Source organism: Pelophylax lessonae (assembly GCF_965119305.1).
Source record: "Pelophylax lessonae genome assembly, chromosome: 4".
NCBI classification, from domain to species: domain Eukaryota; kingdom Metazoa; phylum Chordata; class Amphibia; order Anura; family Ranidae; genus Pelophylax; species Pelophylax lessonae.
The window spans coordinates 625,829,849-625,856,790 of NC_138771.1; the positions used below are offsets into that span (position 1 = coordinate 625,829,849).

Consider the following 26,942-nt stretch of genomic DNA (forward strand, 5'->3'; position numbering starts at 1 on the left):
TTGTAGTCACAGATTGTTTTATAGAGCAATCACCGGCGATCCTATAATAATTTTAACATAAGATGAACAAATAAAGTTTGTTGACAAGCATTTCCTATAATTGTGATCACAGATTGTTTTTGCAACCAATCACTGGCTATCCTATATCAATGTTAACAAAAGATGAACAAATAAAGTTTGTTGACAAGCCTTCCTATTTAATTGTGGTTGCTGGTCACAGATTGTTTTTCCAACCAATCACAAGCCATTAGGAGACCAATTACCGCTGATCAATTATCATTGTTAACAGAAGACAAACAAATAAAGTTTGCTGACAAGCATTTTCTATCTAATGGTGATCACATTATTGTTTTTGCATCTAATCACTTGACTATCCTATATTAATGTTAACAAAAGACGAACAAATAAAGTTTGTTGAAAAGCATTTCCTAACGAATTGCGGTCGCTGGTTACAGATAGTTTGTACAACCAATCACTAGGCATCCTAAGACCAATTACTGGCGAGTCTTTATCAATGTTAACAAAAGACGAACAAATAAAGTTTGTTGACAAGCATTTCCTATCGAATTGTGGTCGCTGATCACAGATTGTTTTTCCAACCAATCACAAACCATTATGAGACCAATTACTGCCGATCAAGTATCTATGTTAATAAAAGACGAACAAATAAAGTTTTTTTTTTATTTAAATTTTATTAAATTCCACCTTATATAAAAAAAATATAAACACTTATGAACAAATAAAGTTTGTTGATAATCCTTCCAATATAGTTGTAGTCACAGATTGTTTAATAGAGGAATCACCGGCGATCCTATAATAATTTTAACATAAGATGAACAAATAAAGTTTATTGACAAGCATTTCGTATCCAATTCTGATCACAGATTGTTTTTGCAACCAATCACTGGCTATCCTATATTAATGTTAACAAAAGATGAACAAATAAAGTTTGTTGACAAGCCTTCCTATCAAATTGTGGTTGCTGGTCACAGATTGTTTTTCCAACCAATCACAAGCCATTATAAGACCATCACTGGGAATCAAATATCAATGTTCACAGAAGACGAACAAATAAAGTTTGTTGACAAGCATTCTTATCCAATTGAGGTCGTTGGCAACCAATTACTAGCCATCATGTATAAATATTTGTGATAATAAACAAATAAAGTTTTTGATGACACAATCTGTGTAGATAAGGTTTTTTTTCCTACAAATCCCATAATGCGTTGCGCATTAAATAAACACTGGCGCTTTCCCATCAGCCACCGCGCCAGTGAATCAATCTCGTTATCCGTACGAGCCGTTAGCCTGTGTTCTTATCACACAACCACGCTGTTCTCGTAGTCCCGCCGCAGCCACCCCCCTAGTCAGCGGCCTTCCCGTTCCCGCGCCGCCCTCCTCCCACATCACAACCCCAGCCAGCCTCCATTTCGCTCAGCAGAGAAAATGGCGGCCGGCTTTTTCTCTTCTTTCCCCTCCCTTGTATGTCCAATGACAGCGCCGGCGTCACGTGCCCACACTCGCTCCAATGGGAGGCCGCGAGAAGGAGAAGGGCGTCCAGGCCGGCCAATCAGAAGTTTCATTTGGCTGAGCCAATAGCGTCAGGCTGCAGGGCACGGGGTTTAAACTGGCGTTGACCAATAGGAGGACGAGGCCGTCGCGCAGCGGCCAATCAGGGAAGCGCAGGCGGGTCAGGTGACCGGCGAGAGGCGGTGGCGGTTTGGATTTGAATTGCGGGAGGCGGCGGAGATCTGGTAAGGAGAAGAGAGGCAAAGGCGGCGGTTGTAGTCGGAAGTTATTAGCGGGTGATGTGACCGGTGTTCTCTTCTTATCAGCAGGATGTCCTACAAGGAAAACGTCAACCCCTTCTATAAGGTGAGTGCGGGCGGCACCCCCGGGCCCTCCGTACCGGAGACATCCAATCACACCGGCCGCATCTGTCCTCAAAGCCCGGGCCCTCCATACCGGAGACATCCAATCACACCCCACCCACCGCATCTCTGTCCCCCCTGCTCCTGTACGGCCATCTACTCTGCTGACCAATGACCAATCTGCTTGCTCAATTACACAATAAAAGCTGGAAGCTGATTGGCTGCCATGCAGAGCTGTACTCTCCAATTTCTGGCTCAGCTCACATCTCCAGGTCCCGGATGTGACCCTAAATCGCAGAATGCTGTGTGATCCCAGCCACTTCCCATCGCACCCGGATCACGGTGTGATTTTTGCTGCAGTTGTCACCCATTGAATCACAGTAAAATTGTAAAAACAGAATCTCAAGACGCCCGTCGCTTAAAAGACGTATGAGAGAACTTATCTTGGGCGACTGGCGTCCTGCGATTTTGTTTGTGTGATTTTACCTTGGATCATTGGGCGACAAAATTGGGCCTCAATCGGGGTGTCATTGGAAGTGATGGGGGCCGCATGGGTGCCCCCCATCCCCCCCCTGCTGCATTTGTGAATGAGCCCTTAGTTGCATTCAGCAGCCGCACTCCTAGGGCTCGTTGACACTAAAGTTGGGAGTTAGTAAAATGGTAGAATGCAATAGAAGTCTAATGGCGCTTTTCCACTGCTTGGAACCAAACGGTTCGGCTCGCTTTTGTGCTCTTCCACTGCTGGTACCGCATGGTACGGTGTAGGAACTAGGGCTGCCACGACGCGTCGACGTAGTCGACTACAAAAAACCGTCGACGTGCGTGAAAGGCGTCAACGTGTGACGTCGCACGCCCCCTGGCCGGCCGCAGCGCCGCTTCCGGCCGGGAGAAATCAGTGCGCCGCAGCAGAACACCGGGCCCAGGGAGGAGGAGATGCCGCCGTACGAGGGGCTGGGGACAGGGGGGAGAGAAGACCGCAGGGAGAGAAGACCGCGGTGGTCATAGACCTGGGAGAGGCATTTACTAAGTGTCCAGAGTCATATGCTGGGATTGGAATTGGGGTGCATGGGAGACATGGGATCTAAAACTGGGGGGACATGGGACCTGTCATTAGAGTCTATTGGACCTGTCAGTGGGGGGTACATGGGGGTCTGCCAGCTGGGGGGTGTGGGATCTGTTGTTGGGGATTCATGGAGTCTGCCTGCTGGGGGTGTATAGGATCTGTCATTGGGGTACATGGGGTCTGTCATTGGGGTTCATGGGGTCTGCTAGCTGGTGGTACATGGGGGTCTGTCATTGGGGTACATGGGGGTCTGTCATTGGGGTACATGGGGGTCTGTCATTGGGGTACATGGGGGTCTGTCATTGGGGTACATGGGGGTCTGTCATTGGGGTACATGGGGGTCTGTCATTGGGGTACATGGGGTCTGCTAGCTGGTGGTACATGGGGTCTGTCATTAGGGTTCATGGGGTCTGCTAGCTGGTGGTACATGGGGTCTGTCATTGGGGTACATGGGGTCTGCTAGCTGGTGGTACATGGGATCTGTCATTGATTAGGGTTCATGGGGTCTGCTAGCTGGTGGTACATGGGGTCTGTCATTGGGGTACATGGGGTCTGTCATTGGGGTTCATGGGGTCTGCCAGCTGGGGGTGTATAGGATCTGTTATTGGGGTTCATGGGGTCTGCCAGCTGTACTATGTGGGAGGGCTTACTGAGGGGTCTGCACTGGGAGGGGGGGGCTTACTAAGTGGTCTGTACTAGGTGGGAGGGCTTACTGTGGGGTCTGTACTGGGAGAGGGGCTTACTGAGGGGGGTCTGTATTAATTACAGGATTAATTAGCTAATCAAAAAAACAATTAAGCAAAAAAAAGAAAAAATTTAAATAATCGTTAAGATTAGTCGACTAATCGTAAAAATAATCGATAGATTAGTCGACAGACAAATTAATCGTTAGTTGCAGCCCTAGTAGGAACGGTACGGCGGCGCTTTTCCACTACATGGAACCGAACGGTACGGCTCTCTAAAATAGTACCACCTCGATTGTGGTTCCAAGAGGTACCATACCCCACAATCCTTTGCATGCAGTCACTACTAGCCACTGATTGGTCAGAGAATCGTTGTTATCCCACCCACTTAAAGTGGAACTTCCACTTTAGGGAGTCCTGACCCCTTGACATGCCACATTTGGCATGTCATTTTTTTGGGGGGGGGGAGCGGGTACCTAGTTTTGACAGGTACCCGCTCCCACTTCCGCTCAGAGCGCCACGGCGCCCTGAACGGAAGTTCTCCTCTCCCCCTCCCTCCCTGCAATCTTCTGGGACACGTCCGAGGTCCCAGAAGATTGCCTGTCAATCAAGATGCGCAGCGCGACTCGCGCATGCGCAGTGGGTACCCGGCTGTGAAGCCGCAAACTGTCACAGCCTGGTTCCCACAGCAGTGATGCCGGCGCCGAGGGAGAGGATCGAGGCTTCGGGCGGCCGCATCGCTGGACCGTTGGACAGGTGAGTGAATGGCTGGAACTCCGCTTTAACTTTAGTACTACTTTAGTGGAAAAGCAAACCATACCGAACCGTACCATGCGGTACCAGCAGTGGAAAACCAAGCCAAGCAGGGCCGAGTAGAGCCGAGCCGGTAGTTGCAGTGGAAAAGTGCCATAAGTGCAGGAAAGCAGTGTGGGTAAGCTGCAGCACATCACTGGGAAAGCAGCCCTATACTATTATGCACAGTGTGTTGCTTCACATTTGCTTTGGGGAGGAGCCGGCGCACCTGAGCAGGATACAAGAGAGAGAGCCACACACCAAGAGATGGCTCCCGATGGTTAGAAGTGTCCCTTGGCTGTACCAGCCAGGGAATGGTGGATCTGTGCTATTGTTGGGGATCAGTAGGGGGCATAGTGGGCCCCCATTGGGGGTCAGTAGGGGACATAGTGGGCCCCCCTCCCCCATTTGGGGGTCAGTAGGGGGCATAGTGGGCCCCCCTCCCCCATTGGGGGGTCAGTAGGGGGCATAGTGGGCCCCCCTCCCCCATTGGGGGGTCAGTAGGGGGCATAGTGGGCCCCCCTCCCCCATTGGGGGGTCAGTAGGGGGCACAGTGGGCCCCCCTCCCCCATTGGGGGGTCAGTAGGGGGCATAGTGCGCCCCCCTCCCCATATTGAGGGGGGGGGCTCAGTAGTAGGGCTGAACGGTATTCGAGGTAACATCAAATATCGTGCTGCAGGAGTGGGCGATAGTCACATCGCCGGATCAGCCAATATTGGGGACTCACAGTGAAGGAAGGTAGAAGAATGCAGCCCAACTGTCCCGCATGTTAAGTCCGTCCTGCAGCTCTCCTGACTAAGCGGTGAGCAGCGGCACAGGGAACCAATCACGTGTGCCTGCACACCTGATTGGTTCGCTGTGCCACACTCACCACTCAGTCAGGAGAGCTGCAGGACGGACTTAACATGCGGGACGGATGTCGGCATTGTCGGGCTGTATTCTTCTACCGTCTATCACAACTGTGAGTCCCGATTTCTCTGCTTATAGATCTTCCCGTCCAATGGCAGGCACTGATTTCTGATGGTTCAAGTTGTCCTCTCCGCTGTGCCAGTCTTTTATATCTTTTTCTATTTGTCTCCGGCTCCCCGTCTGTCTCCTCCAATTTCTTCTGTCTTACCATGTCATTCTGATTTACCTTCTCGCCGTACAATCGCACAGTTTACCATTTAGAATCAGAATTATTTGAGAATTGGGAGGGTGGGGATTGTGTGCAGTGTTAGCTCTGTAAAGTTGAACTAGCCCTTCAAGTGCAGAAATGAAAACTATTGCAGCTCACCGGTCTGTAGAGGTGGGGGGGCTACAATTGTTTTTTTTTTTTACAATTTATTTTTCTTATTTATACTCACCTGCTGGTCCTGCTAGGAACATACTAGGTAGGAAGTATGTTAGGACTATATAACACCTCCCCCTCTCTGTAACATGGGGGGGGGGGGGGTGGTAGTCAATAGAGATAGCTGGGAACAATGCTGAATAACTGTCCAGAGGAAGAGAGCATAGGAAGTTATCAGTTCACAAGACCTCCTCATCATCGCAATACTGCATTTTATTGTATAGTATATGTGTGTTTTAACCCTGTATAGTGGGTCCCCCTCCCTCCATTGGGGGTCAGTAGGAGGCATAGTGTGCCCTCTTCCCCTCCATTGGGGATCAGTAGGAGGCATAGTGTGCCCTCTTCCCCTCCATTGGGGATGAGTAGGAGGCATAGTGGGCCCTCTTCCCCCTCCATTGGGGGTCAGTAGGAGGCATAGTGTGCCCTCTTCCCCTCCATTGGGGGTCAGTAGGAGGCATAGTGGGCCCTCTTCCCCCTCCATTGGGGATCAGTAGGAGGCATAGTGGGCCCTCTTCCCCCTCCATTGGGGATCAGTAGGAGGCATAGTGTGCCCTCTTCCCCCTCCATTGGGGGTCAGTAGGAGGCATAGTGTGCCCTCTTCCCCCTCCATTGGGGATCAGTAGGAGGCATAGTGTGCCCTCTTCCCCCTCCATTGGGGGTCAGAAGGAGGCATAGTGTGCCCTCTTCCCCTCCATTGGGGGTCAGTAGGAGGCATAGTGGGCCCTCTTCCCCCTCCATTGGGGATCAGTAGGAGGCATAGTGTGCCCTCTTCCCCCTCCATTGGGGGTCAGTAGGAGGCATAGTGTGCCCTCTTCCCCCTCCATTGGGGGTCAGAAGGAGGCATAGTGTGCCCTCTTCCCCCTCCATTGGGGGTCAGTAGGAGGCATAGTGTGCCCTCTTCACCTCCATTGGGGATCAGTAGGAGGCATAGTGTGCCCTCTTCCCCCTCCATTGGGGGTCAGTAGGAGGCATAGTGTGCCCTCTTCCCCCTCCATTGGGGATCAGTAGGAGGCATAGTGTGCCCTCTTCCCCCTCCATTGGGGATCAGAAGGAGGCATAGTGTGCCCTCTTCCCCTGCATTGGGGATCAGTAAGAGGCATAGTGGTCCCCTCTCTCTCCATTGGGGATCAGTAGGAGGCATAGTGTGCCCTCTTCCCCCTCCATTGGGAGTCAGTAGGAGGTATAGTGTGCCCTCTTCCCCTCCATTGGGGGTCAGTAGGAGGTATAGTGGGCCCTCTTCCCCCCCCTCCATTGGGGATCAGTAGGAGGCATAGTGGTCCCCTCTCTCTCCATTGGGGATCAGTAGGAGGCATAGCGCTCCCCTCTCTCTCCATTGGGGATCAGTAGGAGGCATAGTGTGCCCTCTTCCCCTGCATTGGGGATCAGTAAGAGGCATTGTGGTCCCCTCTCTCTCCATTGGGGATCAGTAGGAGGCATAGTGTGCCCTCTTCCCCTCCATTGGGGATCAGTAGGAGGCATAGTGTGCCCTCTTTCCCTCCATTGGGGATCAGTAGGAGGCATAGTGTGCCCTCTTCCCCTCCATTGGGGATCAGTAGGAGGCATAGTGTGCCCTCTTCCCCTCCATTGGGGATCAGTAGGAGGCATAGTGTGCCCTCTTTCCCTCCATTGGGGATCAGTAGGAGGCATAGTGTGCCCTCTTCCCCTCCATTGGGGATCAGTAGGAGGCATAGTGTGCCCTCTTCCCCTCCATTGGGGATCAGTAGGAGGCATAGTGTGCCCTCTTCCCCTCCATTGGGGATCAGTAGGAGGCATAGTGCTTTATATTTTTGGGAGGAATCCCCAAGGACCGGATGTGGGCAGGCAAAGTGCCGCATTTTAGAGACTAATGACCTACAGCAACTTATTATAATTTTTTTTACTTTTACTGTCAGATCCCTGAGTATCCGATGTATAGAGGGCCGTCCTGTCACTTGAGTGTAGATCTGACCGCATTGGCCATGTTTTGTCTTGTCACATCCTAATAAGTTGTGTCATTCCGCAGTTTACGACTCCATCCAGTGCGTCAGCGGCGCAGAGGGTGCTGAGGAAAGAGCCGTACCAATCAGCCACCAGCTCCAGCGGAGGAGGTAAGCTGCATCCAATGAACATAATTGGCCCTGTGGTTATCCTGACCAATAATCAATTCTGATGTCCTGATCCAAAATGGCAGCCCCCATGCTGCTATTGGGGAGGGGGGGGGGGTTTACTTCTAAAGCTGAACTCCAGCATTGCTTTTCTGGGCATTTAATTCCTTTGAAATATTTCCGAAAATCATTTTGTCATAGAGCAGCAAATAACCGGGGAAGGGATTTATACCAAAAAAAAATGGTTGATTTTAAATACCTTGCTTGTTTTTCCGATATATTTTCTGTAAAGCACACGGGTAGTTTGTTGTGCAGATCTATGGCAGTGATGTCACTGTCATCTCTTCTCTCCTCCGCAGTGATGGCTGGCCGGGTGCCGGTGATGGAGAATCAGCCGTCTGAGAGTCAGGCTGACAAACCCACAGAGAGGTGAGTTGTCCAACTTTGTGACATTTCAGATCTTTAAACATCCCAGTAATGCTGGACGTATATCTGACCGGGCTCACCCAGATCAGAAAAGAGGTCACCTGGAATCAACCCCCCCCTTCTTACCCTTTAAGCTAGGTTCACATTAGGGATGTAACGATATTGATGATATCGCGATATCGTATCGTCGTGGTCGTGTCTCAATATCGTCGTGGTTGGGTTACAATATTAAAAGCACAGGTGTCCGTCAAAAAGCAAGAGGAATAAACACAGTCCCGCGGAACAAATCATTGTTAACTACATAGACCAGAGTTTAAGGATTTTTTTTTTTTTTTTTTTTCTTGCAATGTAGATATTTTGATCTTTCTGATGAAAAACGTGAACATACGCTAAATGATAGGTCAGTGTTTTTTTTAAAGGCTTTTTGACTGACTATTTTATTTAAGTTTAAGTTATGTTCCTAAATACCAGTTTTAAAAGGCTGCCTTTATTTGCCTTGCACATTTAAACCTGACTTAACTTGATCTTTGTTTGCACTTAAAGGGAATTGCCTATTGTTTGTTTACAATTGTTCTAGCTGCTTCTTAACTTGAACATTGCACAGAAGAATCAGTTATGCAACCAAATATTACTATACAGAATATTGATGTTCCTGACTACAACTTGCACTTTAACCACTTGCCGACCGCCGCACAACTATCTACGTCGGCGGTCAGCCCCTCACAGGCAAACTAACGTAGGGCTACGTTGCTTGCTTGTGAGGGTCTAGGGAGCGCGCGCCGCCGGAGGCGCGCTCCCGCGTGGTCACGGCCCCCCCCCCGCGCGTGTGACCAGCGGACCCGATGTCCGCCGGCCACTCGGGGCGATTGGCGGGGGAGAGGGAGAATGTCAGGCAGCTTGTGTAAACAAGCCAGCTGTCATTCTCCTCGCTGTAAAGACACTGATCACATGGATCTACTATGTAGATCCGTTGATCAGTATCCTTACAGCTCAAGCCACAGCCAATCACAGTAGAAAGCACGCCCCTAGGGACACACACAGCCCCTCCCTCCCAAATAAAGTTAACCCCTTCACTACCAGTGTATTTTTACAGTAACAGTGTGTGTGTATATATATATATATATATATATATATATATATATAATCACTGATTACTGTAGAAATGTCACTGGTAACCCCAAAAGTGTCAAATGTCAGTCAAGGGTCCGATCTGTCCGCCGCAATGTCGCAGTACCGCAAAAAAAATTGCAGATCGCCGCCATTGCGCGTTAAAAAAAAAAAAACAACAAAAATGACAAATCTTTCCCTTTGTTAGTAAACGCGATAACTTTTGCGCAAACCAATCAAAATACGTTTTTTTTTTTTTTTTAACCCAAACATAGGTAGCATAAAACAAATTGGCCGAAAATGTTAAATTTTGATTTTTACATTTTTTTGGGGGGAATTTCATATAAAAAAAATGTGAAAAATATTGCTATTTTTGCAAAATTGACGCTCTTTTTTTTGTTTATAGCGCGTGATCAAAAAATCGCACAGGTGATCAAATACCACCAAAAGAAAGCTCTGTTTGTGGGAAAAAAAGGACGCCAAATTCGTTTAGGTACAGCGTCGCACGACCGCGCAATTGTCCCTTAAAGTCACGCAGTGCCGAATCGCAAAATACCCCCTGGTCGGGATGGGGGTAAAATCTTCCGGGGCTTAAGTGGTTAAAAGCACTATGTGATCAGTGTTTTATGTTGTCATGGATCCATAAATACAACAATAAATTGCCTGTTGACTGGCAAAAGCAGAATAAATGTCGGTATTTTTTCGCTATTATCATCACAAACACTATCATGAGCTATTTAACAATACCATGAGCTTTTCCACAATATCGCAATAAATATCGTACCGTGAGGTCAATATCGAAATTGTATCGTACCGTGAGATTTTGATATCGTTACATCCCTAGTTCACATTGCTGTGTGGGGAACACAAAATCGCACCCTTTTCTGACACGCAGAGAAACATGCAATCATGAAGTACGAAGGTGCCCGAAAGTGGAACCTCCGCTTATCTGATTTCTCCCCCCCCCCCCCCCACATTTGGCACCTTTCGGGGTAAGCAGGTACCTGTTTTGACAGGTACCATATTCCCCTTTCCATTGGACCCTGCTGCTGGGGAGGTACGTCTCCAGTATTCAGCCCCCTCCTTCCCCTGCTGCCGGGCCAGTAAGAGCGCTATGGGCAGTAGGGAACCGTCTGTGAAGCCGCAAGGCCTCCCTTACCGCCAATGGCGGTGGCAGCACCCGGCGGAAACATCGGCTGCGGTGCCAACATCGCCGGATTCCAGGACAGGTAAGTGTCCTAATATTAAAAGTTTGTAGCTGCTGTTACTTAACCCAGGCTTGTGGCTTCTTTCAGTGTCTGGTTAAAGCTTTTAGGAGGAGTTTAAATTCTCCTGACTGTCCTATGGGGCTGACTCTCATGCACCCCACTTCACCCCCCCCGCATTCTTCTGGGACACTTCACAGGTCCTAAAAGGCTGTGGAACCATTCCCAAACTGCATAGCAACTCATGCATGCACAATGTGCACCCAGGCCGCAAGGGGTCGCAGCCTGCTGCCCGCGTGGCAGCACTGGGGGCTGAAGACCCATGAAGAAATGAGCCAGGGTTAGGACATTGCTGGATCCCTGGGCTGGTGAGTGTTTATTAAAGGTCAGCAGCTACCGTTCTTCATTTTTAATATTTGCACAATAACTGAACTACTTTAATAGGGTGACAACTCTGTTTGCTCTGCAGTTAAACCATGCAGCAGCATTGTCGCCCTGCAGACAGGGTATTTTTGAAGCCTGTTTGCTACAATAAAACAAAATCTGCACAAGGGACTTTACTTAAATCCGTACCATTTGCCCCTTGGGCTCGGTTTCCATTAGTGCGAATTGACACATGTCAAGTCGCACAGCAAGTCAAAAGCCATTAGTTTCAATCTGGCCCGTTTTCACTGCCGCGACTTGAGTTGCGGTGACTTCAAAAGTAGTTTGTGCACTACTCTTGGGCTGACTTCAGTGCGACTTCCCTCTATAATGAGGGACAAGTCTCACTGAAAGCCGCAAACAACTTTAGCTACGAAGTCGCGCTAGAAGTAGCACGACTTCGTAGCCGCGGTAGTGGAAACGGAGCCTTATGCTGCTTTAGTAAACCTTTTTTGCTCATCCAAATTTTAAATGGGCTAAGCAACAAATAATTAAAAAAAAAAAGACTTGGCTCGAATGATTTTATGGCAATGGCACCATCCGAATCGGTGCGACGCTGAAACCTATTTCACAAAAGTAGTATCTGTACTACTTCCGGCGACTTTGCGTGCATTTTCAATTACCTCTGTGCAGTCGGACTGAAAATGCAGGTTTGAAATCGTGAGTTCAGCTGAGCTCGAACGATTTTAATCTGGCCTCTACCTACACTAAAGGCTTAGGCTATATAATGCATACTGGATGTTTTTGATGCTGCTCTTAGGGGCATTTGGCCTTTTTTTTTTTTTTTTTTTTCTCTGCTTTTTAACCCCCGTGTCCATGCACACATAGGGCCTTAGAGGCAGACAAAGAAAAATAAAAACATTTAGGTCCAATTTTGGTCCCTCTATGGATGTTCCAGCCTGACAGAAGTCAATCTATCTAATGATTGACTTGTGTGGCACTGGATGTTGGAAAACCTTTTGCCCCGAGGTTATAGCACTGATGACATCTTAATGAGTGTCTGTTAGACAATACAAATGGTTTTCATAGGTGAAACCTTCTCTCTCTCTCCCCCCCCCCCCCCCTTTTTTTTTTTTTTTTTTTTTTTTTTTTTTTTATATATTAACCATGGCATAAAAAATATAATATATAATATTTTCTTCCATTATTTACCAATTTAGCCACAAAAAGTTCAGTCTGAGTGACTTTCAAATTGGCCGTCCTCTTGGAAAAGGCAAGTTCGGGAACGTCTACCTGGCCCGTCACAAGGAGACCAAGTACATCCTGGCCCTGAAGGTTCTTTTCAAGTCCCAGCTGGAGAAGGAAGGGGTGGAACATCAGCTGAGGAGGGAAATTGAGATCCAGTCTCATCTCAGGTACACTGGCATGCTTTTATTTTCCTGATAGACCCAATGGGGGAGATTTATTAAAACTGGAGCGCTCATAATCTGGTGTAGCTGTGCTTGGTAGCCAATCAGCTTCTCGTTTTCAATGATTTTTTTTATTGAAATTTTTCATGAAGGGGGGGGGGAAAAAGATATCAAAGTTACAGAAAGAAATACTGTTAACATGGGCATAACGGTCACGATTGTCCTACTGCAATTACGAAATAATAATGTAGGAAATAGACCCGCAGCGTAGGCAGTCTCTATGCACCGCAGCCTGGGGAGAGAGGAATCTATAGGCAGTTCAACAGGTAACAGAACAATACCAAACAAGAGCAAGCATTGGGAATACAAGCATTATAGTACAGTGAGTAATAGGGGCTAAAAAGGAACAAAACCTCCCCCCCATTCAGCCCACTGCCGTAACCCAGCTCCAGTGCTACTTATGTAATCGCATGTAGGTTTCAGATGTGAGAAAATTCAGTTAGGCTAACGGTACATATCCATAAGGTCAAAGAGATGGGAACAAAGTGGAAAAGCAAGAGAGGAAAAAGTAGGAAGAGAAGTAGTAGTAGGATCACTCCCCCGATGCCCCAGGCTCGCCAATCTGCTTCTAACTTCAGCTTGTTCAATTAGGCTCTGTTCACATGTTAGCGTATGGATCACGGGCCGAACCGCCGCGGTTCTGCCCGCGATCCGGAGATTATTGCAAATCGCGGGACGCCTGTGCGTTGCCCGTTGATTTGCAATAGACCCCCCAAACGCTGAGCGATGTTGCCGCGTTTTCCGCCTGCCGAATCGCGGTAACATCGCGCAAAAAAAATTGCAGGACGCAATACGATCCAAAGAAGCTCTTGTACTTTTTTGGTCGTAATGCGTCCCGCGATTTATTTTTGTTACTGCGATTCGGCAGGCGGAAATCGCGGCAACATCGCTCAGCGTTTGGGGGTCTATTGCAAATCAACGGGCAACGCACAGGCGTCCCGCGATTTGCAATAATCTCCGGATCGACCGCCCGTAATCCATACGCTAACATGTGAACGGAGCCTTTAACCACTTAAGCCCCGGAAGATTTTACCCCCTTCCTGACCAGGGGGTATTTTGCGATTCGGCACTGCGTGACTTTAACGGACAATTGCGCGGTCGTGCGACGCTGTACCTAAACGAATTTGGCGTCCTTTTTTTCCCACAAACAGAGCTTTCTTTTGGCGGTATTTGATCACCTGTGCGATTTTTTGATCACGCGCTATAAACAAAAAAAGAGCGTAAATTTTGCAAAAATAGCAATATTTTTCCCTTTTTTTTATATGAAATTCCCCCAAAAATAAATGTAAAAATCAAAATTTTTTAATATTTTCGCCCAATTTGTTTTATGCTACCTATGTTTGGTAAAAAAAATCGCAAAAAGCGTATTTTGATTGGTTTGCGCAAAAGTTATTGCGTTTACTAACAAAGGGAAAGATTTTTGTCATTTTTGTTGTTTTTTTTTTTAACGCGTAATGGCGGCGATCTGCGATTTTTTTTTTTGCGGTACTGCGACAATGCGGCGGACAGATCGGACCCTTGACTGACATTTTTGACACTTTTGGGGTTACCAGTGACATTTCTACAGTAATCAGTGCTATATATATGCACTGTTACTGTAAAAATACACTGGTAGTGAAGGGGTTAACTTTATTTGAGAGGGAGGGGCTGTGTGTGTCCCTAGGGGCGTGCTTCTAACTGTGATTGGCTGGGGCTTCAACTGTATGCAGAGTGATCAATGGATCTACATAGTAGATCCATGTGATCAGCTCTCATACAGAGAGGAGAATGACAGGCAGCTTGTTTACACAAGCTGCCTGACTTTCTCCCTCTCCCCCGCCGATCGCAGAGTGGCCGGCGGCGATCGGGTCCGCCGGTCACGCGCGCGGGGGGGTCCGTGACCACGCGGGAGCGCGCCTCCGGTGGCGCGCGCTCGCTCCCTAAACCCTCACAGGCGAGCGACGTAGACCTACGTCACTTTGCCTGTGAGGGGCTGACCGCCCACGTAGATAGTCGTGCGGCGGTCGGCAAGTGGTTAACTTTGGCAATAAAACCTGGAAGTTGATTGGATTCCATGCAGGGTTGTGCCAGACTTTTCACGCTCTAGTTTTAGTAAATCTCCCCCCAATGTGACAAGCAGGACTTCATACAATAAATATCTTTTAGATAAACAAGTGACTTCTGGGTAATTGATGGAGGTGATGGCCCCATGTAATCCTGTTAATTATCTAAGCTACACCATTTAATGGCCTCTCCTTTTAAGGATATTAGTCCCCTGGATGTCAAGGTTTTGTGTGTTCCTGAAAAAAGTTTAGAGAGAAGGAATTCTGAGCCTTATGGCATGCAATGCTTATTCTGGGTCTGTTACTCCATTATTAAAGCGTCAAGAGGGGACAGCAAAGTGGGTTTTAACCACTTCCTGACGGCGCTATAGCCATTTCTAGGAGGGCTTCTATTGATGTGCCCCTGGAACATGCACTAGGCACGCTCTGTGGTCCCTGTGTCCTTAGGACACAGCTGATCACAGATCAAGGTAAAGGGCCAATCACAGCGGCCCTTTCCCAGTGAAGAAGAAAAATTAACTTTTTAGCAAAAATTTATAACAAAAAGAGGGTCTTTCTCTGTGTTTGACACACAGCTTCAGCTCTGCATAACTGTTGGAATATACTGCCCCTACAGTAGTACACCAGGCAGGTAAAAAGTCTGGCTATGCCCATGGTCAGTCCCAGGGGTTATACTCCCTATCTGCTTTAGCACTCAGTTTTTTTTCTTCCTGCCTAGTCAGTAGTAAGGACCAAGTTCCTTGATGGGATCTTTCCTGCCTAGTCAGTAGTAAGGACCAAGTTCCTTGATGGGATCTTTCCTGCCTAGTCAGTAGTAAGGACCAAGTTCCTTGATGGGATCTTTCCTGCCTAGTCAGTAGTAAGGACCTAGTTCCTTGATGGGATCTTTCCTGCCTAGTCAGTAGTAAGGACCAAGTTCCTTGATGGGATCTTTCCTGCCTAGTCAGTAGTAAGGACCTAGTTCCTTGATGGGATCTTTCCTGCCTAGTCAGTAGTAAGGACCAAGTTCCTTGATGGGATCTTTCCTGCCTAGTCAGTAGTAAGGACCTAGTTCCTTGATGGGATCTTTGGTCCTGGCAATTTTTTCTTTAGATACAATTTTTTTTTTTATTTTTTTTTTTCCGATTGATCTACAATCAACTGCCGGTCTGGGCGACGGGCTGAGATAATCTAGATTCATCGGTCACCCCAGTCTGGCCAGCGAGTGCGCGCAGACCTCAGCTCCGCTAGGTCGGCCTGCAAAATAGCCCCACTCAAGGGGGGCTGGTCTTTGAGGTAAACTCCTCGCGAGGTCGCATATGACCAGGGTCTCAGCCCGAGTCGCAGTGTTCCTCCTGGCCGACAGGCGTACCCCCCCTCCCCCCCCCATTTCGATGGGGAGCGGTGCCTTCCCTCTTCCTGGTATGGTTAGTAGCTGTCCCTCCTCCCCCCCCCCCGGAGGGTTTTGGGGTGGATGTGGACTAGGGTGGACCCCCCCAGTTTCCCTCCTTCCCATCAGGCATCCCCCCCCCCCTTGTCGTCTGTCCCTACTCCCTCCACATATGTTGGGGCTGATTACATGGTCTGATCCACCTCCTGGGGTGGGGGCAGGGCGCTATGCTGGTGTTGGGGCCGGGGAGATGCGTCGCCGGTGGCCGGACAATCAACTGCAATGGGTGGTGGGTTGTACCTGGTGGGGGCTCCTGCGAGGGCCTCCTGTTCTGCTTTGGTCTGTCCTTGAGGCCTTGGTCCCTGTAAGCCGCATTGTGCTGTGTGGTGCCGCCATTTTGTTGTAGCTTGTTTTTTCTATACACGGGCCATGTTTGTGTAGTCAAGTGGCCATTTTGTTGTGGTTTGCCATTGAAGATAGCAGCGGCCATGACAGTGGAGCCCTGTGGGTGATAGCCCCTCCCTCCCTGGTGCTCACTCCAGGATCCTTTTTACTTCCTGATCGCCAAGTGTTTGAGTGCCTGTTTCTGCCTGGGTTTTGTCTGGTGGGGTTCTCTCCCCTCTGCTGAGGGTTGCTTGTGCCTGGCTACCAGGTGGGGGGGGGGGGGGGGGGGATTGTCCCCATTGTGACTATTGGAGTCTTTGGAGCACATCTCCCGCTCCTTCTTGGTGGCTCGGATCTTGAACTTCCTTCAACGGGGGGTTGAACAGAAATTGGCCTTGGGTACCATCAAGGGCCAAGTGTCCACATATGGGTGGATCCCGACCCCCGAAACACCTCAGTGATGTCAGCCGATGTGCTCTCCTGTGAACCAGAAATAGCCTGTGAACCAGAAATAGCCTAAGTGCACTCCTGTGACCCAGAAGAAAATTTTGGGAAAAAATTTAAAAAAATAAAAATCTGACGTTCCCATTTTTACACTGCATCTTGCTTAATCCCCAGGCTTTGGCATGAGGAATCTGAGGGGGCGATGTCACTTCTGGTGGTGTTTGCTTCCTGCTGAGACTATAAATCCCATCATATCCTGGGATTTAGAATCTTGAGTGGGTAGTACTGAGGGCATGTGTGCAGCAATCGGAAGTTTCTGACTCCACCTACCTGTAGGCAGATGCAATCTGTTTTCTACCCTGTAGGTGGGGCTCGATCGCAGTGGCATTGCAGTTGGGGAGGAAGTGAAGAGGCACGTGGTTCTATGGTTTTCTGGGTCACTGGGGAAGGGCTTTCAATTGGCGGCTGCTGCTGCCCCATGTGACTGACAGACATCTTTGGTCAGGCAGAGCCTATTTAAGGCCCTGGCTCCTAAGCTTGCTGTGCATTTCTCATGCGGGTAGCGTATAGACAGGTCGTCTGTCTGATAGAGACAGTGATTAGCGGCAGGGAGAGGTCCCAGATGAGTATGGAAAGGATAGGGACATACCCTACTAGGAGACCTCCCCGTTTGGGCACAGACCAGCCAGGCCACATTTCACTCCTCAGGACATTTGCTGTCGGCACATCCAAGACCCGCTCAGCTAAATATTGCTGTTGCATTCTGTGAGTGTTCCCGGTCTGATGCCTCCCTGCCAGGCTTTAATACAAGTTCTCTTTTCTGCAACTGGACTTTGAGTGTTTACTGCACCTCCCCACACATCCACATTGCTGAGCCCTCCTCTGCCATCTGTTTTATGTGTGCGTGCATAGCATTGATGGCAATGACTGATCAGAAGACAGTTGGTCTGTCAGTGATGTGTGTGTGGTCATAGGAGGTGGGACAGACCAGGAGTCTGCTGGCCCATCAATTGGACTACACAGAACAATCTGTATCTGAGAGTCTAGGACTCATGAGTCTGCGCACTGCAGCGAGCAGTATCATAATTGGGCACTACAGTAGTAGTACATTGTACAAGACCAGTAACCATGAGTATAGAGGGCCTATGAGCATGCCCATTGGTCCTGAACAGGACATGGGGGGGGGGGGGGGGGGGTGTCTTTTTAATTAACAAAAAGTTCTGATGGAGAAATGGGGGACTGTACTGTAATTTTTTTCAAATTATGGAATTTATCCATTTTCCGGTACGGTTTCTGCATGTGTGGTATTATATGGCATTCTTGTGTGGGTTTCAGTCTGGTGCGGGCTGTTTGCTGCTTGTGTATTTTTTGAGGAGTACTCATTCACATGGAGGCTTCCACATTCCAAAAGGGGGCCCCCCACCCCGGGGCAACAGACCCCCACAACCACCAGCCAGGGTGGTGAGGAAGAGACCCTTGTCCCTATTAACATGGGGGACAAAGTGCTTTTGGGGGCGGGGGGCCTGGTATGGTTCAGAAGGATTGGGGGTGCTGGCTCATCCCCCTTGGACTGCATGCTTGGATATGGGTCTAGTATGGGATTTCTTTACTTTCAGCTGTCAGCAGGGAATCCCACTGACAGCTGAAAGTCATCAGTTGTTAAAACCGCGGCCGCCGGCTTGCCAGCCTGCTCCTAAACAGCCAGGTAGTCGCTGCTAAACACTGGAACAAAAACGCAAAATTTGGGTACTGTCTTTTTACGCTGTTCTGGCAGAGAAGGGGTTAAATGCTTTTGAACGCAAACATGCTGTAAATATGTTGTAAATCACCGTCTTTCTGGTGCACACTCATCTGACCCTCCACTCGTGTAAATCCTTCCACAGGCATCCAAACATTCTCCGCTTGTTGAACTATTTCCATGACCGCAAACGTATCTACCTGATGCTGGAGTTCGCTGCGCGGGGAGAGCTGTACAAGGAGCTGCAGAAATGCGGACGCTTCGATGAGCAGAGGAGCGCCACGGTAAGCAAGATCCTACCATGAGAGAAACGCAGAGGCAGCCATTGCTGACCTCACCTGAGAATGCTGTAGCTGGCTATTGCCAACTGACATGAATGTAGGGTCCATGCAATACAAGACCTGGGTTGGTCTTCAGATTGGGGATCGACCGATTATCGGTGGGGCCAATTATCAGAGGCCAATATTCAAAAAAAAAAAGTGGCGCATCGGCCACAAACTTGCCAATCTTGTTTCCAGTGGTTGTACCAAAGTGATGACTGCAGCTACAGACCTCACCCCGGTACGTTTTTTTTTTTTTTTTTTTTTTTTTTTTTTTTTTTTTTTTTTTTTTTTTTTTTTTTTTGTTTAGAGCGGACGGTCGGCCTTCTTGTAATAACTGATGCGGCTAAGCAGCCTCTCAGCTGTTGTTACAAGCAGTGGGAGGGGACGTACGTCGGCTGGCCAAAGACCCAAACAAAGCCAGAAACTGCTTTGATTGGGTTTCTGATGTAGTAACTCGGAAGCTATGACATCACTTCCGGTTACTGGAGCCTTAAAGGCGCCATATTTAAAAAGAGACAGTATTCAAAACAGCCAAACTTGGCATTTTTGCATGATAAGTGCAGAGGAGGGGTTTGGGACCTTATAGACCCCAGATCCTCCATAAAGAATATCTGTGAATGACTATTACTGTCACAAGAATGTTTACAACTGTAGGTTGATACTTTTCATTTCAATCAAATGATGTGGCATCCTTTCCTTCCCTAACACATTACCCAGTCCATATAGATGTCAAAACATTAAAATTTTCCCCCTTTGAAATTTGATATGTTGTACACTGCTCAAAAAAAAAAAAAAAAAATCTCGCATGGCCCAGCTCTTTCCCAGCCTGTCTGCAGGGAAATAGTGGCAGGAGGCGCTTCTAGTCGTGTGCTGCTGGTCTTTTGCAATACAGAGTGAAAATAAATTTAGGATTTTAAATTGTCATTCAACAAATATATATTTGAAATCAAATCTTTATTTTTTGGCAATAACAGTGTGGTTGGATTTCTGCCAGTTACAGGCTCACACCCCTCCAGCCTGTGCCTTAGAATAAGAGGGAGGTGAAGCCTCTATCAATCTACAAATCTTGTCCCCATTTTGTTTAGCTGGTTAGTGGGCTGTCATTTACCACTGTGTATACACTCACATGTGACTCTATTAGCATGGATTGCTCAGATGTGATGGGGAGGAATTGCTTAACATGGAAACTCGCTAAAAACTAAGCATGTGCAGAGTTGCCAACGCTGCTCTGCAAAATCCCTAGCTGAATTGGGAACATGGGCAGAAGGTGTAGATAGAGAGCAGCAGGATCAATCAGAAGTGAGAATGAACAGCATGTAATACACCATTTATTAATAGGGGAGGTGTGTTTTTTTGGGAGGGTGCAAATGTATATTCCAAAGGTAAGCTGGGACCGTCTCGGTCTTAGCGCCACACACTGTGAAAGGCAGAGGGAAGTACATTGCTGTGTATTCTATGATTTCTTGTTTCTTTTTCAGTGTATAGAGGAACTTGCAGATGCTCTCTTATACTGCCATGAGAGGAAGGTTATCCATAGGGACATCAAACCGGAGAATCTTCTGGTGGGGTACAAGGGGGAGCTGAAGATTGCCGACTTTGGCTGGTCGGTTCATGCACCCTCACTCAGGTATGTTCTGAGTCTGGAATATGGTGCACACTGCTGGGCAGGGATTACTGAGACTGCTATGGGATGAATACTGCTGGGCAGTGAGACTTGGCATATGAAGTGTACTGCCAGGTAGGGATTACTGTTATAGGCAGTGTATTGCCGGGTAGAGATTACTGGTATAGGAAGCGTACTGCACTGCCGGGTAGGGATTACTGGTATAGGAAGCGTACTGCACTGCCGGGTAGGGATTACGGCCACTGGTATAGGAAGCGTACTGCCGGGTAGGGATTACGGCCACTGGTATAGGAAGCGTACTGCCGGGTAGGGATTACGGCCACTGGTATAGGAAGCGTACTGCCTGGCGGGGATTACGGACACTGGTATAGGAAGCATACCGCACTGCCATGTAGGGATTACAAACACTGGTATAGAAAGCGTACTGCCGGGCGGGGGATTACGGACACTGGTATAGGAAGCGTACTGCCGGGTAGGGATTACGGCCACTGGTATAGGAAGCGTACTGCCGGGCGGGGGATTACGGACACTGGTATAGGAAGCGTACTGCCGGGTAGGGATTACGGCCACTGGTATAGGAAGCGTACTGCCGGGTAGGGATTACGGCCACTGGTATAGGAAGCGTACTGCACTGCCGGGTAGGGATTACGGCCACTGGTATAGGAAGCGTACTGCCGGGTAGGGATTACGGCCACTGGTATAGGAAGCGTACTGCACTGCTGGGTAGGGATTACGGCCACTGGTATAGGAAGCGTACTGCACTGCCGGGTAGGGATTACGGCCACTGGTATAGGAAGCCTACTGCCGGGTAGGGATTACGGCCACTGGTATAGGAAGCGTACTGCACTGCCGGGTAGGGATTACGGCCACTGGTATAGGAAGCGTACTGCACTGCCGGGTAGGGATTACGGACACTGGTTTAGGAAGCGTGCTGCCGGGCAGGGATTACGGACACTGGTATAGGAAGCGTGCTGCCGGGCAGGGATTACGGACACTGGTATAGGAAGTGTACTGCCGGGTAGGGATTACGGACACTGGTATAGGAAGCGCACTGCCGGGCGGGGATTACAGACACTGGTATAGGAAGCGTACTGCACTGCCGGGTAAGGATTGCGGCCACTGGTATAGGAAGCGTACTGCCGGGTAGGGATTACGGCCACTGGTATAGGAAGCGTACTGCCGGTAGGGATTATGGCCACTGGTATAGGAAGCGTACTGCCGGGTAGGGATTACGGCCACTGGTATAGGAAGCGTACTGCACTGCCGGGTAGGGATTACGGACACTGGTTTAGGAAGCGTACTGCCGGGCAGGGATTACGGACACTGGTATAGGAAGCGTGCTGCCGGGCAGGGATTACGGACACTGGTATAGGAAGCGTACTGCCTGGTAGGGATTACGGACACTGGTATAGGAAGTGTACTGCCGGGTAGGGATTACGGACACTGGTATAGGAAGTGTACTGCCGGGTAGGGATTACGGACACTTGTATGTTACCCTTACTTTAGAACAGTGACTACTGAGACCAAAATGGGGGTACATACAATTGAGCAGTGACTACTAAGTTCTCACTATACTGTTACAGGCGACGCACTATGTGTGGCACACTGGACTATCTGCCCCCAGAGATGGTTGAGGGGAGGACCCACGACGAGAAGGTGGACTTGTGGTGCGCAGGGGTTCTTTGCTACGAGCTGCTGGTTGGATCGCCGCCTTTCGAGAGCCCATCCCACACAGAGACCCACCGCAGAATAATCAAGGTGAGCTGGTGAAGGGGAATTGATGATTTGTAAAATCTAAGCATGTCACTTTATTTGCATTATTTGCACAAAACCAATCAACTAGTGTTGCGCTTAGACTAGAAATGACCTGCACATGAAGTCCATAGTCCTAGAACTTGTACAATGGTAGTGAAGAAAGGAAACGGAATCCTAGTGTAACCCTGTTGCTCTGGAAACTGGAAATAGATCAAAGGAAGAAAGGGCACACAGGCTCGTGGTGCAGTATCTTTTTATTAAAAAAAAAAATAGGTAATTTCTATAATGCACAATTTGAAGCTTGTTTAAGGCATTGTACCAAACTGTCAGTCTTGCCGATGGGAAATCTTACTCTGATTCACAGCACAGAGGGTGTTTGCTGGCAGCTCCAGCTGCATTGTATCACAAACTTCCCCAGCTGACGAGCCGCACGGCTCCCAGTCACCCACCAGGCCAGCTCCATGCTTGAGAGAAGATAGTCAGCCGATAAGGGGGGGTATTGTGGTTGCTATGATGCGAGTCATAGCAACCACATTACCCTCCTCTCATCTGCCGGGTGACAGGAAGCGTGCACCAGCTTCGCCTTGAGGCTTGTCAGCTGTGGGAGAAAGGGCTTTCACACGGGCGGTCCGATCGGATCCGCCTGTCTTTTTTTTTTTTTTTTTTTTTGCAGATCTGATCGGATACCCCATTCAGCCCTATGGAGCAGCGGATGTCAGCGGTGACATGTCCGCTGACACCCACTGCCATCCGCATCCGATCCTGTCCGTGACAGGCGGTCCGCTCTCATCCGATTCCCCATAGAGAGCAGTGGGGGCTGTGACGCCTCCCTCTCCGCACTGCAAGCGGAGACGGAGCTGTCATCCGCCGGCTCAGTGGGGATCGCGGATCAATCCCCGCTGAGTAGCAGGGATCCACCTACGGAGGCGGACCGTGTGAAGGAGCCCTAAGTGACACAATGCAGTTGAAGCCGCCGGCAAACACCCTCCGTGCTTGCGAGTCCCAAACAGGAAGTGAGAATTCCCTTCAAATTAAAGAGGAAGTAAACCCTCCTGCAACTTTTACCTATAGGTAAGCCTATATTAAGGCTTATAGGTACTGTAAATATCTCCTAAACTTGTACCGTTTAGGAGATATTTACCTTACATGCAGCCAGTGACGTCACTAGCGCATGCGCTCTGAAGGAACGGCCGCTGGTGCCGTTCCTTCGGAGTCCCTTGCCGTGACCGTCGGCTCCCGTGTGCGCGGGAGTGACATCACCACGGCTCCGGCCAATCGGATGGCCCGGATGCTGCGATCCTTGAAGACGGGCGACTGGACATGTCGCCCGGTCATACAGGTGAGTGAGCAGCACGGCGGCGGCTCGTTCTAAGGTAAGTATTTTATAATGAGCTAGTATGCGATGCATACTAGCTCATTATGTGTTTCTCTTATAGGTTGCAAAAAAAGTTTCATGGGTTTACAACCTCTTTAAGGGAATCTCTTGGTGAACCCCACTGAAAGATTTCCACTCTATTAATTTTCTGGGGACAGCCCAAAATGTGGTCTTATCGTTTCAATTTCAATGATTAACAGGACAAATGGAGAGGGTGAATCTCCTACCGGGGGCACAGACTGCAATAAAAACTGACAGGGGGGGTCTAATCCCTCTCCACTCTATATAGAACACTAAAGTTCTACTTTAAACGAGCTTCAAATTGTGAGTGCAATTTTACCTAATTTGTTTGTAACTTTACATTAGAATACGGCACCAGGAGGCGGTGCGCTCTCTTCCTTTGATCGGTTGTCACACTTTATCTCATTTTGTGTTTGAAGTGTGAACAGCAAAATTTTCCAAAGCATTTTGTAAGATGGAGCCGCTTTGTTGAAGCATTTTACCACTTTACCTCCAGGCTGTTTGCTGACACTTCTTGTTTACATGTAAAAATCAAATATTTTATGCTAGAAAATTAGTTAGAACCTCCAAACCTGTTTTTAATGCAAAGGCCCTAGAGCATAAAATGGTGGGTTTTGCAATTTTAGGTCATGCGTTATTTGCACAGCGGTCTTTCAATCTTCTTTTTTTTTTTTTTCTAAAATTTTCTTATATTTAATGCAAAAAGAACACAATGCATAACCCAATTTCTTTTGCTAAAATATAAAATGTTAACGCCGAGTAAATGGATGCCAATTATGTTATGCTCTAATAACAACCGATGCGGCTAGGCAGCCACCTGGCTGTTATAGAAGCAGGGGGAGGGGACCTCCACCCCCTCCCACAGCCTTCTGCCATACTGCCCAGGATCTCCTGTCCCACCGGGAGACTTGAGTGACCAGCCGGCATATCCACTGGCTGTTTGGAGACTCTAACAAAGCCAGAATCTGCTTTGATCAGGTCTCTGTCCTAAACTGGGAATGACGTCATGACATCACTTCCAGTTTATTGGAGTCTTAAAGGCACCAGTTTTAAAAATGTGAAAGTATTCACCCACTTTTGTTTATAGTAGGAAAATGTGGGTGAAGGTGTAAGGTAGGCATTGTCCCTGGAACAGGAAATAGAAATATGGATGGTTGGTGAAGACAGGGAAATGATATTCTTTGTATTCTTGGTTGATTTGTATAACTTAATACATTTGTGACCAATGGGAATTGTTAAGATATTTTATACCTTCAATAATGTTGTTGTTTTTGCATTAAAAAAAAAAAAAGTTTCCAAAACCCAGATCTTGGTGTTTTTTTTTTTTTTTTTTTTTTTTTTGAGTACTTTGAAGTGCAGAGGAGGGGTTTGGGGTCTTATACACCCCAGATCCCTCCATAAAGAGTACCTGTCACTGCCTATAACTGTCACATTTCCCCCCCTCCCCCCGGATCCCTCCATAAAGAGTACCTGTCACTGCCTATTACTGTCACATTCCCCCCCCCTCCCCCCGGATCCCTCCATAAAGAGTACCTGTCACTGCCTATAACTGTCACATTTCCCCCCCTCCCCCCGGATCCCTCCATAAAGAGTACCTGTCACTGCCTAGAACTGACATTTCTCCCCCCTCCAGTAAAATAGTTTGTTAGTGGCTGTAAACCCAGGATTTTTTTTCTAAATAACCTGGAATATCTTCTGGCTTTGTGTAATGGTTTTGCACAGAGCAGCCATAATCCTCTTGTGGGGATCCCTGCTGGCGTTCTTGGCTCCTCCTCGCCCCGCTGAGTCTTGCTGTGGGGCATTCATGTGTAGGGCTGGGCGATAAAACGATACCGATATGTATCGCGATAGTCCCGTGCTCGATAGCAATAAGAAAACTTGAACGATAAATCAAAGTCCGCTCCGACTGGTTTAAACTTTAAAAATGGCGCCAACACGTCATTGCGCACGTGCCGCTCGGGAGAGGCCGGGAATAGCCGAAATTACACGAGCGGTGAAGGCGCGTGCGCAATGACGTATCAGCGCCGGGCGGCGCCATTTTTAAAACGAAGGCGCCTCTGGAACAGGTAAGTGAAACAGCTTCACTACCTGCCGTTATGCAGGGCTGCGGGCATACTACAAGGGATGCAGTGCTGCGGGCATGGTCTACCTGTACCATGCCCACAGCATTGCATCTCCTGTAGTATGCCCACAACCCCGGATACTGTTGCCAGCCACCCTGCATTCTCCTGTACCATGCCAGCCACCCTGCATTCTCCTGTACCATGCCAGCCGCCCTGCATTCTCCTGTACCATGCCAGCCGCCCTGCATTCTCCTGTACCATGCCAGCCGCCCTGCATTCTCCTGTACCATGCCAGCCGCCCTGCATTCTCCTGCACCATGCCAGTCGCCCTGCATTCTCCTGTACCATGCCCGCCGCCCTGCATTCTCACCCTAGGGTCCTTATTTTAAATGGGTAATAAAAAATATCAATATATATCGATATCGACCGATATGAAACACTGATATCGTGATACAGTTTACAGCCATATCGCCCAGCCCTATTCATGTGTCCTCGCTCCTGAGTCGGCTGTGTGTGTCCATTGACATGCAAAGTGTGTCTCTGCCCTGTCCCCATCATGGTTCCCTCCTGCACTGGCTGCGATTAACAGCAGCCAATGGCTCTCACCCCTCTCTCTGAGCCAATAAGGCAGAGAGCTGCTGTTCTCAGGCACAGCACTGGATCAAAAATGGACTCGGGTAAGTATAGGGGGGGGGGGTGTAAGGTGCTGGGTTGATGCACTCGTTTTTTTTTTTTTTTTATTATTATATATATGACAGGATGGACAAATCCAAATCCTTTGTCAGGTGAAGTTTCTCCTATATATGTGGACTTTTATGAGTATATTTCATTCTCTTCTGTCTCCTCCTAGGTTGACCTACGGTTTCCTTCCTTCCTATCCGAAGGATCCAAAGACCTCATCGGCAAGCTCTTAAAATACAACCCATTACATCGCCTGCCCCTCAAAGGTGTGATGGAGCACCCGTGGGTGCGGGCCAACTCTCGTCGGATCATGCCTCCAAGCTTTGATTCCGGAGTGGCCAAATAGCCCCCGTCTGTGATATGTGCGGTCATATGTTCCCACACCTGTAACCTGGTCCCATGACACAACTCTGCTTCTGACTTCCACCAAATTTATATACTGTTTGAATAGAGGTTTATGGGGTGTGATGCAGATATTACGTGTATATGTATTGGTGTAACACGGGCCAGCTATTCATATTGTATAGGGGAAAATGGTGTGCTGTATAATACTCTGGATATTTATATATTAGGATTGCAAGTGTTTCTATTTTCAGCGAATGAGAATGAGTGACTGGTGGAAGAAGTCCAACACCAACATGCTTTAATGGCTTGTGACTGGTGCTGAACCACAGATTCCAGCAAGCCCTGGTGGCATCTGGCTGTTGACACACTGGGATCGGATGTTCTC

At 48.5% G+C, this 26,942-nt stretch overlaps 1 protein-coding gene across 1 annotated transcript; it reads left to right on the top strand.

Annotated features, from left to right (window-relative positions):
• Nucleotides 1-1,810: 1,810 nt before the first annotated feature.
• On the top strand, nucleotides 1,811-26,942 carry AURKB (aurora kinase B). The gene is made up of 8 exons (XM_082252799.1): nucleotides 1,811-1,875; nucleotides 7,742-7,826; nucleotides 8,183-8,252; nucleotides 12,145-12,339; nucleotides 18,516-18,654; nucleotides 20,172-20,320; nucleotides 21,901-22,075; nucleotides 26,382-26,942. The coding sequence occupies exons 1-8, from the start codon at nucleotides 1,840-1,842 to the stop codon at nucleotides 26,556-26,558; spliced, it is 1,026 nt and encodes a 341-aa protein (XP_082108925.1). The 5' UTR covers nucleotides 1,811-1,839; the 3' UTR covers nucleotides 26,559-26,942.